The 17,947-nt window shown below is 39.2% G+C and overlaps 3 protein-coding genes across 5 annotated transcripts in view; 1 reads left to right on the top strand and 2 right to left on the bottom strand.

The window, feature by feature from the left end:
• The window catches only part of ate1 (arginyltransferase 1), a 58,011-nt gene extending 52,002 nt beyond the window's left edge, over positions 1-6,009 (bottom strand). For all 3 annotated transcript variants that reach the window (XM_008430321.2, XM_008430322.2, XM_008430323.2), the window contains exons 1-3: positions 5,833-6,009; positions 857-920; positions 133-195 (exon numbers count right to left, since the gene is read on the bottom strand). In XM_008430321.2, coding sequence (XP_008428543.1) covers positions 133-195; positions 857-920; positions 5,833-5,932 — 227 coding nt within the window. In that variant the 5' untranslated portion in view covers positions 5,933-6,009. The remainder of the gene's footprint in view (positions 1-132; positions 196-856; positions 921-5,832) is intronic.
• A 606-nt stretch (positions 6,010-6,615) lies between these two features.
• LOC103477291 (delta-1-pyrroline-5-carboxylate synthase-like) lies at positions 6,616-13,102 on the bottom strand. The gene is made up of 17 exons (XM_008430320.2): positions 12,963-13,102; positions 12,366-12,482; positions 11,942-12,093; positions 11,712-11,861; positions 11,513-11,617; positions 11,264-11,422; positions 11,052-11,142; positions 10,356-10,480; positions 10,113-10,257; positions 9,949-10,022; positions 9,740-9,839; positions 9,132-9,352; positions 8,905-9,042; positions 8,642-8,837; positions 7,800-7,921; positions 7,430-7,712; positions 6,616-7,310 (listed from the first exon to the last, which is right to left on the bottom strand). The coding sequence occupies exons 2-17, from the start codon at positions 12,460-12,462 to the stop codon at positions 7,129-7,131; spliced, it is 2,340 nt and encodes a 779-aa protein (XP_008428542.1). The 5' UTR covers positions 12,463-12,482; positions 12,963-13,102; the 3' UTR covers positions 6,616-7,128.
• Positions 13,103-14,337: 1,235 nt separating this feature from the next.
• Positions 14,338-17,735, top strand: LOC103477358 (E3 ubiquitin/ISG15 ligase TRIM25). The gene is made up of 6 exons (XM_008430432.2): positions 14,338-14,913; positions 15,803-15,898; positions 15,982-16,215; positions 16,585-16,607; positions 16,707-16,840; positions 16,933-17,735. The coding sequence occupies exons 1-6, from the start codon at positions 14,338-14,340 to the stop codon at positions 17,517-17,519; spliced, it is 1,650 nt and encodes a 549-aa protein (XP_008428654.1). The 3' UTR covers positions 17,520-17,735.
• The last annotated feature ends 212 nt before the right edge of the window (positions 17,736-17,947 follow it).

The following is a 17,947-nucleotide window of genomic DNA, read 5'->3' as shown; positions in this document are numbered from 1 at the left end:
ATGATTAAAACCCCAAATTTAGATGAAACCCATTCCTTGATTCCAGCTGTTCTCTGAATCGGTAAATATTTGTAGGGCAAATATTTACCAGAGTAGTGCATCACAATGTAAATGCTTAACGAAAAGAATTACCTGATGGTATACTGAGGACAGCATGTCTTCTTCATTATGGGCTTGTAAACATATTTTCCACTTCTGAAAAACAAAGCTTTACAAAGTCATTCTTCTCTGTTTAAAGACTTTACACTGATATGTCAGAATGTATAAACTCAGAGCAGGCGAAAGGAGAAGACAAGCATTCAGATTACTGACTGGATCGTCCATCTCAGGCAAAAAGAGCAAAAGAGTCAATTCAAGCCTATGCCTAAATTATGAACCACAGTGGATGGTCATGTGTACATTGAAAAATAGGTATTACTTAGACTAAAGAGGAAATAAGATACCAACCAAAAGAAAACAAAATCAAATGACCAAGGTAAAACATGTCAGTGAAAAGCATGACACCAGAGAATAACTAAGTTATTTTCTTTCAACTATGTGAAATTAATCTACAATTTTTTTCTGGCAGAAATTTACTTCTCTGTGGCCATTTATTATAATTTTTTTATTTACAAAGGCTTTTAGGACCATGAGTAAAAAATAAGACCAGGCAGCAGCTTAACAATCAAAAGTGACTTCTAATAGCAAACAAATAAAATGGAAGCATAGCTACTCCAGAAACACCCAAATGAGACAAATAAAACTGCAGAACAGATACAAACAAATGAAGTGATACTGATTTTTATTTGAATACATGTCCAAGCTTTTGCAGGATGAGAGTAAAACTTTCTCGATATAAAACCAATAATGAACGTACCTTCTCCATCCCCGATCAATTAAATCTTGGTAGTCTTGTACGGTCATAGAATGAGACCACATTCCTGCCAAAAAAACAACAACTAAGAATAAACAAAACATTTATTTAAATAAGAGTAAACATTGTTCCAAGTAACCATAATCAATATGTTTAATATATTTTATGTGGCGGAAAAGAAAAGCTCCGTTTAGAAAAGATTCTACAATTTAGTATCAATAATTCACAATAAAATTATTGTTTATTATACACAATGGTGCGCAGTTTTATCTGACTAAAGTTACAGAAAAAAAAGAGACAAATGAATTTATAAAACTGATTGTAACAAGGTCAAATTAATTTAAACACTGTTTTACAGTTTTCAGCACAAAGATAAAACAGACTCTAGTTTATTAAAGAACTCTTTGAGAATGGAGCACAGGGGAAAAAATATTTACTGCATCTTAAATCACATTTTCCTTGACAATCCAGTCCCAATTTCCCACAGTGCTGTAAAGCCCCAATGGAAACATTCGAGTCTGTTATTTGTAGCCAGAGCAGATCCGCTGGGATTTGGATCCTGACCTTTTATTAACACACAACAACCATGTGCACAAGCGCACACACCCTAATCTGTGAGTCTGTACAGTCAACTATCAATTTACATCTGGAACAGCCAAACGAACTGGCTGGATCACAGTTCACAACACACACACATTTGTAGTGAGTATAATGCTTCACGTCCCAGGAGAATAGGGTTAATTTGAGTCCACAGAGACGGGGAGAACATAGCGTGATTCAATAAAGGAAAACTACCAAACCAAACCAGTCAACTCAAACAGATACAAAAGTTCGGCTGCTGGAACTTGGTGCTGCTCAACTGGAGCATTGTCACCATAAAAGTTTCCAACAACACAGAAAGAAAGTTCATAGATTTACCACTGTGTGGATTTTTGTAAAGCAAACAATAATAATAAAAAACCAAATCGCTAGAGGTCTCTGAAAAGTCAAAAAATATAACAACGTTCTGACAACAGTGCGTCCTTCATTCTGATCACACCTCTTCCGTTCATCCCCACCTTTGGCGGGGTCTCTCTTGGCTCTGCTCACTTTGGAGGAATTCTTCAAAATCTACCAGGGGAGAGGTTTTGCATTCTCAGGGGTGTTACACTTTAAAACAAAGGTGTCAAACTCATTTTCATTTTAGGCCACATTAAGATTACGAAAGAGCCGGTTGTGGCAGAACGTAAGGGTAAAACTGAATGACTCATATGCGACTGATGTGAACAAAAAAGCTGCTGTTCCTGCAGCACAAAACAATCACTTGATCCATTCTTCAGTTTTCCCTGAAGCAAAACAGACACAATAGCAGCAGATGTTGGGCTCTGTACTGCAGAGTGAGATGTGCTTTGTGTACAACAGAAGCCTTGATAACATCATCCAACCAATCACAGTGATGGAAACTAATGAAACAGGGAATACGGAAAAACAAATTGTTCATACACAGTTATCTGATAATCACTGCCGTATTTTCCTGCACAGATTAAAATATGTATGTTCTCCTCAGAAAATAAACACTTTACATCCACAATATCACCCAAAAGTAGAGGTGTGCCGATCGATCGGCCACCGATCATAATCGGCCGATTTCTGTGAAAAAGTGTATGATCGGTGAWCGCCGATCACGGTCTCTTGTTGCCGATCACACAAACCGATCCCCTGCATCTCATTTCGCAGCCTGCCTGTGCAGCTGGTCTCCTCTTTCCTTCACACTGCGCAAACGCGCAGCAACAAATCCTAACCGATGTGGAACTATAATGCACTGAGTGAATGGGGAAGTTTGCTGTTGTGGCAGAAAATTGAAGCATGTCAAAATGCATCAACACAACGAATCCAATATGGCATAAAAACAATGCCATACTTGACGGAGTTTGGCTATATCGAGGCTCACTGCAGTAAAAAGGACATATGGAGGATCAGATAGTAGGTAAAGCAGCACACAGCTACAAACACTCACCCGGATTAGCATGAGTCAGAAAGCTAAACAAATAACCCGCAAAATTATTTAAGTCTTCGAGCTGCGATGTAAGACGCTGGTTCTGCTCTCGCTGTTGAACCGCTGCTACGCGCTACAGGTAGTAATATTTGACAGACGGAGCTCCGCTTCTGCTCCACCTAGTAGTGACTCTCACACCAAACCTCTGTTTAAAGCTGCAGCATCTAACTTAAAAAAATAAATTTTACATACGTATTAAAACTTTTGCTATCCTAACATGAGACAGATAATCTCTGAAAAAATTATCGATCTCCTCCCTGCTCTGCATAATTACTCCGCTCAGTCAGGAACAGCCAATCAGAACTAGCAGTAACCAGCTTGCCGCCATGCTAACAGGAAGTTTTCATTCAGTAACTCTGGATTATTTGTTGTAATGGAACCTGTATTTGCCTTTGAATGTTAAGTTTTATACTTGAATTTTTTGGCAATGTTGAGAGGTTTTATTTTGACTCTTTGCATTATTTAGCCTCTTCAGAGGCTTCATATGTTATCAGTCTGTTAAAGATAGTATTACCAATAGCAGTACAATTTGCACAATGCCTGTTTTGTTTAGTTTTCTTGGACAAAGTTATTAAAAACAATTTTTTGTCTAAATTAAGGTGAATTCATGGTTCCTTTTTCCACATAATGTAACCGGTAGTGCTTTTGATTAAAAAAATAATAATTATGTAATTGGTATCGGTGATCGGCCCTCATGGGTGATCRGAATCGGTATCGGGAGGAAAAAACCTGATCGGCACATCTCTACCCAAAAGCCATAAAAATGTAAGAAAATTATAGTCAGTTTGAGGACAAACTGACTACACATCTGTTCCTTGGGTTATGCAGAGAATTCCTGCTTCATGTAAGAATGTTTTCATGTCTTCTGACTTCCTGGGGCTTTGCCATGCCTCCATGACGCAACCTACCCAGATTATCACTCTTGGATTAGATCACAGCTATCGTCTGCAGACTTTGTACCCAGTTGCTCATTGACTGCATTAGGAGCTGCCTGAACCCTAAGTATAGTCATCCTGATTATAATTTAATACCACCATTCTGACCTGCAGGAAAAAAAAAAAATCACATCTGCTTTACTTTTTTTGTTTTAAAATATTAATGCCCCATAACCCATTCAGTTTCAGGAAAACATGCACCTTTTGGTAGAAGACTGTTTGTATGCATTTTTCATGGTAATGTTCTTGAGATTAAAGATGAAGAGCCACAATATAATTACACAAAAAGAAGAAAATAAGCAGAAAACTTAAGAAAAAAAAAAACGAGTAATAATCTGAAATCTGCTGCAGCTTCCAGCTAAACAAACATCAAGGTGAATAACCAGAGAATATAGATTTGGGCTGATTGTGAAAGATGGGTTTGATAAGTATGGGTGTCAACATTTGTATGGTCTACTTCAAGTGCAAAAACGTGTCCACATTGTGGTCAAGGCTGATAAAACAAAAGAAAATACAAGAGAACAGCTCAACAAATGTAAAAAGAATAACAGAGCATAGGAAGTAGAACTGCACAATACACTAAAAATCATGATTACAATATCAATATGTGCAAACTGTTATTTTGAAAACCAAGATGAAACAAATACAAACAACTAACACCATTAAAAATATACATAGCATTTAGGCAGAAGAAACCATTTTCCACATCAAAAATGTTGGATAGAAAACGTATAAAATATATACTTAAAGTAATCTATATATGTTGGACCAGAGGAAAGTACCTCCAGTGATAATACAGAGCTCACTGCATCTTTATGACCAATTGCAAAGCAGACAGAAAATGGCAATAGAACAACAACGCTAGTCTACAAACAAGAATTCAAAAAATGTGTGTGTCTGGTTGATTTCTGGTTAAAACATCACTGTTCTTCATTCAGCATTACGAAGGGCATCAACAAATCTCTTTCAACTAAGAGTAGTGATACTTTATAACAAGTCAAGTGTAGCAAAACTAATCCAAAATGCTTTTGTTTGTTTTGTTCTGTTTTTTCAAAAACTTTCCTCAACTAACTAGTTACTACCCACTTGACCTCTCTTTAAAAATGATCTGAAACAAATGCTAATAATGAAACTTAATATACCCAACAAAGTCTGAAGAGGATACATTTCAGATCTTAAAATAGGCAACATTAAAGTAAAACACATTAAATTCCATTGAATTATCAGTCCACTGACTCTTTTTAGATCAATGTTTAGCAACACTGGATCTGATCAATTACATCCTGTCTCTGTTTACTTGGCAACTGATCATCCATTTTTAAAAATAGCAGGTTGCAAATACAGTAACTGCAGTTTTACGTCTCTGACAGACGTTTACTTTGACGTTTGTTTATATCATGCTGAACTTGTCTGACCCCATGCAGCAGTCTACATCAAACCGAATGCTTGACAATACACTCTAGCTAATGGGTGTTCGATACCTCTACAAGCCACTCGAGTTAAAGACACAGATCCAAAGAGAAAACATAATCTTACTCGAACTCTTTCCGCATAACACGGAAATAGCGTCGAAGGAAATAGTTTACTCAGGCGGTATTGTTCAGTAGCTAGCAGAAGTACAGATAACCTGTTGAAGTAACGTAAATAACCCGTAGTAAATTATGTTGAACATGACAGTGGTACCATATAGTGCGCTTCTGTTTTGCCAAGTTTCACTGAATGACAGTACTGGGTTTTGGGGGGTTTCCTTCTCAGAGTAAAGATATAGGATGCTACCGGCTAAAAGCTAAGCTAACGCTCAGAAAGTGTTAATTTTAGGGTCTAGTCAAAAAATAAAACAATTAAAATGTAACATATACTGACATAATAAGTCGTACAGAATTAACTTCAAATACACATCGCCTTTTCCCTTTTTCTTTACCTATTTCAAGCAAGTACACGGCTCAACGTGATTAGCATTAGCTAGCTCAACCCAACTCTGTTTCTTCGAAATCTTCAACCGAACCTACCGTGAGAGAAGTTTCCCTTGTCATTTTTGCAGTAACCGCAGCGGTATCCATCATCCCCTCCAAAGTATTCTACTATAGTATAAGAGTTGTTTCCTGCCATCTTTACAATGTAGAAACACAGCTGACAGCTGAGTTTGGTAGGTCAACCGGTGACGGACACTCCGCCCACAGCCTATGCGTCTGTGGTGCTGCGTTCAAAGACTCCATGTCTGAGTTGATTTGAGAACATTAAAATCTAATAGATGCCTCTAATATATTCACAAAATTGAGATTGTATTAATCTTTTGCAAACAATTGCACGGTATTGAGTACAATAGTAACATGTAAATGGGAGATATTGTTACAACAGATTAACAATCATGTCTCTCAGTGCCTTAAAAAGTATACAATCCAGAACCACTGCTCAGTGTATTTTAATTCACAAAAAATTACTATACTATAAAAGTTGAAATTCATATTATCCAAGGTTCTTCTTGTTGTAGATGCTGATGACTGTGGGCAGGAAGGATCTCCTATAAAAAATCTGTATTGTTCTCCAACAAAAAAATAAGCCCTACAGAACAGTTGGTTTAAGTAAAAAGAAATGAATTTGATTTATTAAAGAGGTTACTTGGTAAAATGTATCCTAAAGATGTTATTAATGGGGCTACAAACAGCCACAGATTTTTTTTTTCCTTTCACTCCAGTTTTGCATTTTTTTGTTCTAATTTATCACATAAAATTAACAATGTGCAGTACTTGCAATTATATATAGTCTGATAAGTACAAAGTACAAACTCATGATTTAAGAACTGTACACCATATTTATTAAATTATCTCTGCAAAGAGGACAGCAAAAAAAAATCAAAATCAATATCTTGCACAAACAGTACTTGCAGTGATTTACAAAACAAAGGGAGACTTTAAATGTAAAAAAATAAATTAGAAAATCACAGCTGAGCCAATGATACATTTTTTTAAAATCTTGTTACAAAAATGACTTTGTAGAAGGAAAAATGAGCTTTACCTCATGTCTGCATTATGCATAGCTTTTTTGTTGTTGTTGCTTTAGCAAAATGTATGTTTTGTTGATGCACTGAAAAATTCAGATTCACATGTTTCAGCACTGGTTCACACAATTAGGAAATTGGAAATCTACAAAAATCAACCCGATGGTGTCTGCATATCTGCACTGATATAGTAAACTCACACAGGTGATGAAGGAGCAGCTAGGAAGTTGAAATGATACCGTTTGATACAAGACTCTAATAAATTCTTTCCAGACATCTGTTGGTTTGGCTCCAGCTGGGAGATCTCCTAATTAATATGTCCCTGTGGGACCGGGATGCTTTCGTGGAGATATTTCATACTGCCTTGCTCGGAGAAGTCTGCCACAGTGTGGCCCTCTCCTCGAAGGACCCATTTGGTGGTGAGGAGTCCCTCCAAACCCACTGGGCCCCTGGCGTGTATCCTTGCTGTGCTAATGCCAACCTCAGCTCCTGCAGTGATTAAACAAAAAATGTTTTAAAAGAAATGTGGAAAAATCAATTATTTTTCACTTGAATGCTTTGTTTATTAATAAGGAGGAATATAACTGCATGCCTAATGTTTTACTCACCCAGGCCAAAGCGGTATCCGTCGGCAAAGCGAGAGCTGGAGTTCCAGAACACGCAGGCGCTGTCGACCTGCTGCAGGAACTGCTCGGCTGTTTCCTCGTTCTCTGTGACAATGACATCAGTGTGGGAGCTGCCGTATTTGTGAATGTGGTCCACGGCGTCCTGCATGCTGTCTACCACCTCGATGCAGCACTCCAGGTCCCCATACTCTGTTCGGAGAGACTTCACCTCAGACGGGCTAAAGGTTAAGTACGATGCAAAGCGAGGACCCGCGTGAATCTTTACCTGAAAGACAACCATAATTAGTGAAACAAAGAACCAAACTCAACTTTCTAGTGGAGACCAGATTTGGTGTCAGCGCTTGTTTCTTACTTCTTCTGTCCTCAACATATCAATGATCTGGTCGAATAAAGGAGTGCGCAGCAAATCTCTGTGAATAAGGAGGGTCTCCATGGCATTACAGGCTGCAGGGTAGTCACATTTGGAGTCTTTGACTAGGACAAAAGAGAGTCTCCATGTTTATTCAGCAACAAAATGCTCACCATTTTAATAAACCTTCTAACTTTTTTCATCTTTTACCACATCACGATCACAAACTTGTGTCTTATTGGGATTTTATGTAAACATACAGTCAGAGCTACAATAGCATGGTTGGATCAAAATTATTCATGTGTTAGAATGGCCTAGTCAAAGTCCAGAACTAGTTCTGACTGTTTTGCGAAGAACAACAAAGATTTAAGTCTCTAAATTTACAAAACTGGTGGCGATATACCCCAAACATTCTGCAAATTATTGTTTCAGAGGTACTGAAAACAAAAGCATGCCACACCAAACGCAAGCCTGAATTTCCTTCCAAGTCCCAAGAATGGACGGTTCTGTATAATGTGGAAAGATCAAAGTAATGCTTGATTTTAGCATTACTTTGCTAAAATCAAGCAAAGTAATGTTTTCATCTAGGAAACATTAATCATTGTACATGCAAAACAACTAATTTTGTATGTTTGTATCGAGTTTTCAATTTATTTTTATAACGTTAGTTATAAACAGGATTTGGGTCCTCAACATAAAATTTTATGGTCCTCAACATAAAATCCCAATGAAACACACTGTAGTTTGTTGTGGTAATCGACAGAATATGAAAAAGTTTAAGAGATATGAAGCCTGAACAAAATCCCAGAATGAAGTCTTTTCAGCTGTGTGCCGTTAATACATACCAACATCAATGGCTTTGTCCATGCTGGCTTCACTGTCGACGTAAACGTGGCAGACACCCTCACTGTGGCCCAGCACAGGAATGCCCTTGGCTGCCCTCTGAATGTCTCGGACCAGCTCAGAGGAACCTCTTGGGATGATCAGGTCAATCATTTTGTCCAGCTTGCACAGGTCCTCCACCTCCTCGCGTGTGCTCACCTTTATAACATTTTACATTTTAGCGCAAGTAGAAAATTAAGGAAGTGACTGAATAAACAAGCCTTACCAGCTGAATGGCATCAGCTACTCCATGAATTGAAAGTGCTTCCTGTGTGAGTTGATGCAGGATTTTGTTGGTGTTTGACGCTTCTTTGCCTCCTTTAAGAAGCAAAGCGTTTCCGCTGGCAATCGCGAGGGCCGACACCTGCAAAGAGTTTTTATAACATGATGCATCGGTTCTGTTAACCCAAAATTTTAAGAAAAGCTGAATTGTTGGTCCTGGGACTGTTCTACCTGCGGGAGGCAATCTGGACGTGACTCAAAGATGACCAGCAGGACCCCGATGGGAACAGTGATTTGCTCCAGCTCCAGGTTGTTAGCCACTCTGGTCCGCCTCAGCACCCGACCCACACTGTTCCCAGAAGATACGGCAAGCTGGCGCAGGCCGATGGCGAGGCTGTTCAGCTTTGCAGTAGACAGACTGAGGCGAGTGATCAGAGGCTGCGACAAACGACCTGAGTGCAGAGTGGTTGATTATTTTAAAAACAGTTCGAGATGCACCAATTAATACTGTAAAGTCCCAATTCACCCGTTATTGTATGTTTACAAAGCACATCAACTAACCGGGTGTACTTCGGTGCAATTTGTTTGGAGTTTAATGACCAGAAAAAAAAAAGGTTAGGGACATGTGTTTTGATACACAAATGTAGAACATTTTGAAGCACAGTCATTTTAAAACTACTTTGTTTTTTAAACTGTGTCTCACATTTTTTAGAAAAATGAAAATTGACATTGGGAGATCAGAGTTGAAAGAAATTCAGACAAGAAAAAACAAGATTGGTTCAGCTCTGACTGAAAGGAATCATTTTCTTTTCAACAACAGCACCAGCAATTAGCTCTACCTGTTGCTGTTGCTAACTCCATGTCTTTCCTGTTGGCACTAAGAATCTCATCCTTCTTTTCTGTAAGTAGCTCAGCAAGACAGCAGATGATTTCTCCTCTCTGAAAACACAAACATTGTGATACATGATTTTAAAAAAAATAAATAAATAAAAAAACACATTATCTCCTAATAGCTCCTCATTTGGGGTGATATTTTTCACCCACATACCTGTTCAGGGAGTAAAGATGCAAGTGCCCGTCCAGCGTGCCGTGCCATCTCCGTCTGCTGCTCCACAGTCGGCCCTGATTGTGGTCAATACATATACAGGTCAACATTAAATCCACTTCCAAAAATAAGGATCAAGTACCTTATCGTGTGGTTTCGATAAATACCTGCAGGTTTTACTTCGGAGAAAAAGGTGCCAACCTTTTTCCCTTCGACAATGTCTGTGATGACGTGGCCTGTGACTTTAGGATCCGTGCCGTTGGCGATGACAACTGAGGTCCCTCCTTGAAGTGCCCAGAGGGCTGCTTTCACCTGATCCACAGCAAATATTTAATCAGAACTTTGTCATTTTTAAAGTCAAGATCTTCCTTTTTTATAATCAGAGATAACGGATCGTCTGTAGTGCTAACCTTGGCCTCCATGCCACCGATGCCGACTCTGGACTTGGTGCCATAAGTGATTGACTGCTGGTCCCCAGGGTAGAAGATGTCAATGAGCTTAGCATCGTCTGTTCCAGGAGGACTGTCATACAAACCTGCAGGACATAATTTTACACATTAAAACTTTGACTTTGAGTTAAACTTAGGATGTTTTAAGACTTTTATGATCAATTTAAATTTAAAACCTACCTGATTTACAAACAGTCCTAGACACCCAACTACTTTTAAACAGTAATTTTCTTCAAAGATAAACTTGGGGATTAGTTAAATAGACGAAATTATGTACAATTCGAAACATCGGTAAGTGTTAAACTAAAACATTCAGATTGGAGCTAAAAAGATGAAAATTACTCATTTTTCAATACCACTGTGAATCAAAGCATACATCCAAACTGACAACGTATTGCTGTCAGAAAAATAAATATTAGGTTGGCCCAGTCAAAGTTCAGTACTAAATCTGACAGGAAAAAAAATAGTGGTTTCATCTGAACAGGTATGTGGACAAAGGAGCCTGACAGATCTGGAGAACTTTTAAAAGCAAAGTAAAGCAAAGGGGGCAAATATTTTCAAAATCAAAATGTGACACACTGATAAGACTGAATGCTGAAATTAATCGCTTATATGTCATTTTTTTGTCAACAGCAAACATTTCCTTCTTCACTGTACCTTGAACGTCAGACAGAGCAATGAGAAGATCAGCTTTCATCTCAACAGCCAGCCGCGCAGCCAAGCTGTCGTTGTCTTTTATGCTTATGACCTAAAATACAAACAAAAACTTATTCACCTAACATGTCTCTTAGTCACACTTTAAACAGAAACTCGTGGTCAGTAAATGGACAGCACAAAAATGAGCAGCATGCCCAACACACAGTACCCACATTTACCCCCTGTAGGTCACTGTTGGGAACAGGGGGTGGCACAACGGCGTCGTTGGTGTTGATGATAGGCACAATGTTCATCCGCAGCAGCTCGTGCAGCGTGCTGTTCAGGTTGCGACGTTTCTGCTCATCGTGGAAATCCAAATTGGTTACCAAAATCTACAAGAAGGACAGAAATAATCACATTTAAGAAGCTTTTTAACCCATCTGCTGTTGGTTGTAATCTGTAAAGAAAAGCCCAATACGAACTTGTGCTGTGCAGATGCTGTACTGGGTGAACATGGCTTCATACAGAGCCATCAGACCACTTTGTCCTGCAGCTGCACATGCTCTGGCCTCTAAAACTGGAACGGACTGAATCAGAGAAATCAGATTAGAAGAACAAATTAAAGCACATACGAGTATTTTATAAGTGGAATTTAATTTGTGGTGCTAAACAATTAGTTACAATGTCTTTGAGTTGGTTCTGTCCAGAGTGCAAGGCTTGTCTGACGCTCTGAGACAACAGTATCTCATGTCGGAGCCGCTGCTTCCCAAACGCCACAGCGCCACTCGTAACAATCAGCATCTCCCGGCCTTGATTCTGCAACATGGCCACCTGGTCGTACACACAAAACACTACTTTTTAGGTTTCTATTTGAAAAGCGACTCCAATAAAACGTTTGTCAGCAGCATCACCTGCTCCACTATGGAGGCCAGACGTCCCAGAGCAAGGCCGCACTCATCGCCTCGTGTAACCACGGCGCTGCCCAGTTTCACCACGATGCGCTTGGCCTGCTTCAGCTCACTGCGGTGGGCAAACGATTTCCCATGGGAACGTGGGAGCAAAACTGCAAGAAAGAAGAGACACATTTTAAAAATGTGAGGGGCGTTTTTACTTAAATACATGAAATTTTGAGAATCGCAAGTCAGGGAAAATAGGTCTCCATTTAGCTGATGGGGTTGCTGAAAACTTAGATTTTTTTTTTTTTTTTTTTTAAATGGTAGGTTTAGGGAAGATGTACAGACTGATGCATGAATAAATCAAATGAATGGATAGACAGATTGAATAAGCATCAGGAATAAAGCCTGGAACTATAATTTGACCTGGGTTGTAGCTTACATTTAGCCTGCGAGAATCCTCTGATGGAGACTGGACAGACATTGGACTGCCGGATCCTGGATGGCAGGCGAGAGCACAGAGCCAGCCTGGCAAACATGGCACTAAACACCTGAAGACCTGTAGAGATGACCATACACATCAATGTCACGTTACTGCAACAGTGAAATAACCTCAACTGCGATAAGCTGCAGTTTTATTCAAAGATGGGCTGCATGGGAGACAATCTACAACAGAAATAAAACATTTAAGTACGTTAAATACGCATCATTCAGTTGTACTTTCTGGGAAGTTTGCTTCCATGTTCGAAATGTTATCATTGTTTGTTGTCATAACATGACACACTGACCCAGAGAAGATGTTTTCAGATCACCGAAATCCACAAAAAAGTGTTTTATACAAGTAAACCATATCATATATTAATTAACTATGCTTCAAAACTCAATAAATAAAAATACGACGCCTGCTTAGCACATACAACTGATGTCAACACGAGCCTGCAGCGAGCAAATGTTAGCTAGCTTTAGCTACAGTTAGCTGCAGTTTCGAGACATTTAGGAGTAGCAGAAAGTTGTTTAATTGAACAAAATAAGCTGTTACCTGACAGTGCGAAGAGTTAGAAAACCTGCCAACACAACAGTGGTCTGCAAAGAGAAGACACGTAGTCAGTCAGTCAGTCTGACTGCTGCCACATCCACAGCCCACGTTGTTTGGGAAGAGAAGCGGACAGAAGGGATTCACGAAGTGACTACGTATCTACTCGCGACCAGCGTCTACGCAGGAAATCCTATAAACTAAATTTACGTACGTTGGAACTACGCAGAAAAATACGTTCTGGACGGCTTCTGTTAATAAAGCAACTATATAGAAATAGTAACAACTATTCTGTAAAATTTGTAGCGATGAAAAGGTCCAGAACTTATAGAACTACAGTAAATTGTTGCCTCCATCAAATTACAGAGTGCATGATGGTATTGATAGAGACAAAGGTTATATTTCATTCATAAAAATCGCTTTATGTTTATTTATTTATTTATTTATTTCCATTTCAAGCTTTCCTGACAGCTTTGCTGAAGAATATAGTGCTTCTGGGTGCCTCACCATGTAGGGTTAGATTTATTTTTCCTCCTTGATATTAAAAAGGCACAGACTTGTGCCAATCTACAAAATGTACTACAACAGCAACATCACCAACGACAAACTTAAGTGGTTGTACTTTGACATTCCATCCATTTTCTTTTTATCTGAGTGTGCCAGAAATATGGACACACTCAGCTGTGTCCAGGTTTCAAATACTTGGCCTTGGGTGCCTGTCATGCATGATGGTGGCAGCATGAAGCTATGGGATTGATTTCCAGCCAGTTTTACTGATAATGGAGATATTGTCCTTTAAACTCTACCTTAATTTTTGATAAACAGTTGAACATTCTATAGGTCAAAGCAGGTTAATATTAAGCTCCAGGAATTACCTTCTCAAAGCTTAAACCCCTGTTAAGTTTATGTGCTGTGCCTAAAAGCTTGGGAAACATATCAATTGAATAAACTTTGCAAATTCTGTTAAGGACATTGGTCAAATATTCATTCAGAATTATGCAAAAAATCTTGCTGATGGCTAAAAGTAGTGTGGTCAAAAAGTGGAACATGCTGGGAGACATTAAAGCCAAATATTAACAGGGATGGATGCTTATTTGTGAGCCAAATTTTTAAAAAATTACTAAAGTTAAACGTTTAAGTACGTTAAAGACTAATTTAAATGTAATTCTTCCCACAGTATTTTTATTGGTTCTGTGTTCTGGAAAGCAAATGTATCTCTCCTGGGATGGGGTGGTTTACAATAGCTACTGATATCCCCCCATCTTTAGTAACCTGACACTATGAGGCTCTTTATAGGCTTGTAAACATATGAAACATTGATGAGCTGGAAGGCCAGAAGCTCTGGGTACAGAAGTCTGCCATAACAGGTGAAAGCAGCACCATGGGGACTGTTGGCGAACCTTTGAAGTGTCCCGTCTGCCAAGATTTTTTCACAGAACCCGTGACGCTCCAATGTGGACATGACTTTTGCCTCACCTGTATCCGAGCCGTTTGGGAAACAGATGAGTCCACTGAGGGTCCTTTCTTCTGTCCAGAGTGTCAGATATTCCTCCCACCTGATCTCTCTCTGGACATAAACACAAGCCTTCAGGAAAAAGTCAAGGATTTCACCGCAAACCACCAAGCTGAGACCGACTCTACAGCAGAATCCTCTCCAATTATCCACTGTGACCACTGCATAGAGAAGCCATGTGCAGCCATCCGGACCTGCTTGACCTGTGACGCCTCGCTGTGCCAGGCCCACGCCCAGCTGCACCAGCAGAGGTCTGCCCTGAGGGAGCACACGCTGGTGGACGTGACCAAGGACCCGCTGTCGCTGAAGTGCAGGGAGCACCGGGATGAGCTCAAGCTCTTCTGCATGGAGGAGAAAATCCCTGTGTGCTGTTTGTGTGTCCTGGTTGGAGTCCACAAGCACCACAAGGCATCTCAAGTTCATGAAGCCAGTGCTGACTTTAGGGTAACATTTTTATTTTGTTTTTCTGACATATTCTATTCTGCCACAAACTAAATAATGACTTCAGTAATTGTTGTTCACTACATCTATTTAAAATGTATGTTCTGATAGGTGAGTGGAAACTAATGGTATGAGTGCATATGAGGCAATTAGACTGTAGCGCGTTAGTCCTTACAAGGCCACCTACTGTCCAATCAGCGCAACTTCACAATATCTTGCTAGTTCTGGAGTATGACACCCTTTAGGTAAAACAAATGATGGTGTCAATTAAAAACTAAAGATTAACATAAATGCAATGTTTAAAACGATTCAGTGATGTGACAATATCAAAACGAATCATTTTTCAACCAAAGAGGACATCTTGCACTGCTGGATATATTTTATCTCAACATTTGTCCATTTTCTAATTGTATTGTTTCAGAAAATAGTTCAACAGTAGTAACTTAGTTAGTGTCACTTACTCAAGTTTTGTTGTCAAACTTTTTTTTTTTTGACAGCAAACATACATGGTACAGATAGGGTTTATTTTATATTGCTAAACTGCAGCAAGGTTGCATGGTGGTGCAGTCACCAGCCGTGTTGTCTTGAAGCGATGAGATCCTGGGTTCAAATCTCAGATTGGGAGTTTACATGCAGATAGAACCAAGGCTTGATGTGAATACTTTGACTTAGTATAAGTCAAATTAGTATAAATTTATTTTGCACATTTATATATATATTTACAGGTCTAAGTGCACGTCATCCACCGAAGAGCACATATGAAAATGTTTTTAAATTGTACATGAGAGCAGAAAAATTAAGTTAGCATTTTGTCTATGCCCAACGAAAAGTAAAACATCCTAAATGTGGTTATGCTAATTCATGCCTGATTCAGTTTCATGTCTGTCTTCAGAGTATGTTGGTGGCTAATATGAACGAATTACTGAAGAGGAGAGTTGAAGCAGAGCACGCCATTAAGGACTTGGAGTCACTTTACACACAAACTGTGGTACAGTCATCAGGGGCTTATAATACCCTCCTTTTTTCTCTTGCAGGCAGCCTTGCGTTCATGACATTTTAATTATCTTCCAGAAATCTGCTGCGGATTTCAGAGAGAAAATCTCAGACAAGTACAGCAGAATCCGTGTGGTTTTAGACGCAGACGAGCGTCTAATGATGCAGATTATAGATGCAGAGGAGGCGTACATGACGGACTGGCTGGAGGCCCAGAGGGGCATCACGGAAACTCAGATTAAAGAGATAGACAGATTAAGAGCCTCCAATAAAGCTCTCCTCCAGGAAACAAATGACCTGCAGTTCCTTCAGGTGAGTAAATAAGTCATTGAAGTATGTTACAATAATCACTAAACCACAATGGATTAAACCTGCTATGAATCAGACACCGCTGGATCTGCAGGCACAGCCTATAATCTAGTGCCACCACCTTCGATCGTGTACAGTTTGCCTCTATTTACATGGACATTTTTCCTTTCTTTATAAAGAATGTACATTTCTGCCAGAAACTGTGGATTTTCAGCATATGGACTAGTGATTAGTCATGAATTCACCTTTGTTTTTTTGTGTGTGAGTTTTCAGTTCTGCATGTACTTGATTTGTTTTCCATCCCCAAAAGTAACATTTCTTAATTTTGTTTTGAAGTTGAGCTAAAACTGATGGCCTGTTCATTTTTAACAGCAAATCAGATCACAGAATCTTTGGTGAGTATATTTTTACACATTATGTTTTGGAGTATTTAACCTTTCTTTTGTATTATTACCAATTTTCTTTGACATATTTAGTTTTTGCTTTCTTCACAGCGATCCATTGGATTTTCCTCCACTGCAGGCCGTAAACAGGGATCTTTGTGACCATGAAAAGCTGAAAACTATTGAGAGGCTTGTTGATGATCTCTCACTAGCTCTGTCGCAACACTTTCCACGAATGTGGTCATGTTAGTGATTTTTCAGGATTTCATAAGCAACTGATCATCATCTGCATAAATGTGGTGCTGACTGTCACTTTTTTCTATTATTATTATTACAGACCTAAGTTCACCGGCTTTAGATCCAAAAACAGCCCATCCAAAACTGGAAATATCTCCGGATAAAAAACAAGTTTACTGGAGACGCCATCCTGTTGGGGACAGACCGAACCCTCAGCCTTATGACTCCCATTACAGTGTTCTCGCTCAGGAGAGCTTCACAAATGGCCAGCATTACTGGGAGGTGATTGTCCAGGACAAACCTTTCTGGATGATTGGTGTCACCGCAGGCTTGCTCACTAAGAAAACCAGTCCAGCTCAGAGTTCCTCCAGCCTGGGTGTGAACAGCACATCCTGGTGCATCTACCACGGAGATGGACAGTACCTGGCTTGCCACGACACTCAAGAGAAGCCACTGCCGGTAGTAAAGAGAGTCAGGAAGCTGGGCATACTGGCTAATATCCAGAAGGGGGAGCTGTCATTCTATGATGCGGATGCAATGACTCTGCTTCATGCTTTCTGTGTGCAGTGCACAGAGCCTCTTTACCCCATATTCAACCCATGCATCGATATGAATGGAGTCAACAGGCAGCCGCTCACTTTGTTCTGGATTAAGGATCCCTGGAATTGGGAAGAGGATGAAAAATGAATTATATTTTCTGTTTATTTCATTTGAATAATGTGGTGAAAATGTCAAGTCAAATAATTACTTGTAAATTAGTACAATGTCAGATATTTGCATGGTTTAAACAATAATCACTCAATCTATTTAAGTATTAGGAGGTAGATGATAGACAATATTTTCCTTCAGTGTTTATATGTTATCAATATATTCCAACTTTAATTCTATAGTTGTGTAACGTTTTTAATAAAGTAAATACACATGGAGAACTTAGTGTGGAATATTTTCTTTACAGGTTCAATATCAAAACTTGTACTTTACTTTGCCTTGACAATGTATTCACACCGCTGGACGTTTTCTACTTTTTGTCACATTACAACCCCAAAAAAACATTTGTGTATTTTATTCAGATTTTATATGATGGACCAACATGGGTCACGCGCTACCCCCAAGTA

Source organism: Poecilia reticulata, linkage group LG15 (assembly GCF_000633615.1).
Source record: "Poecilia reticulata strain Guanapo linkage group LG15, Guppy_female_1.0+MT, whole genome shotgun sequence".
Taxonomy (NCBI): Eukaryota; Metazoa; Chordata; class Actinopteri; order Cyprinodontiformes; family Poeciliidae; genus Poecilia; species Poecilia reticulata.
The sequence above is the reverse complement of the archived record's forward strand: the minus strand, read 5'-3'. Positions and strand labels throughout refer to the sequence as shown.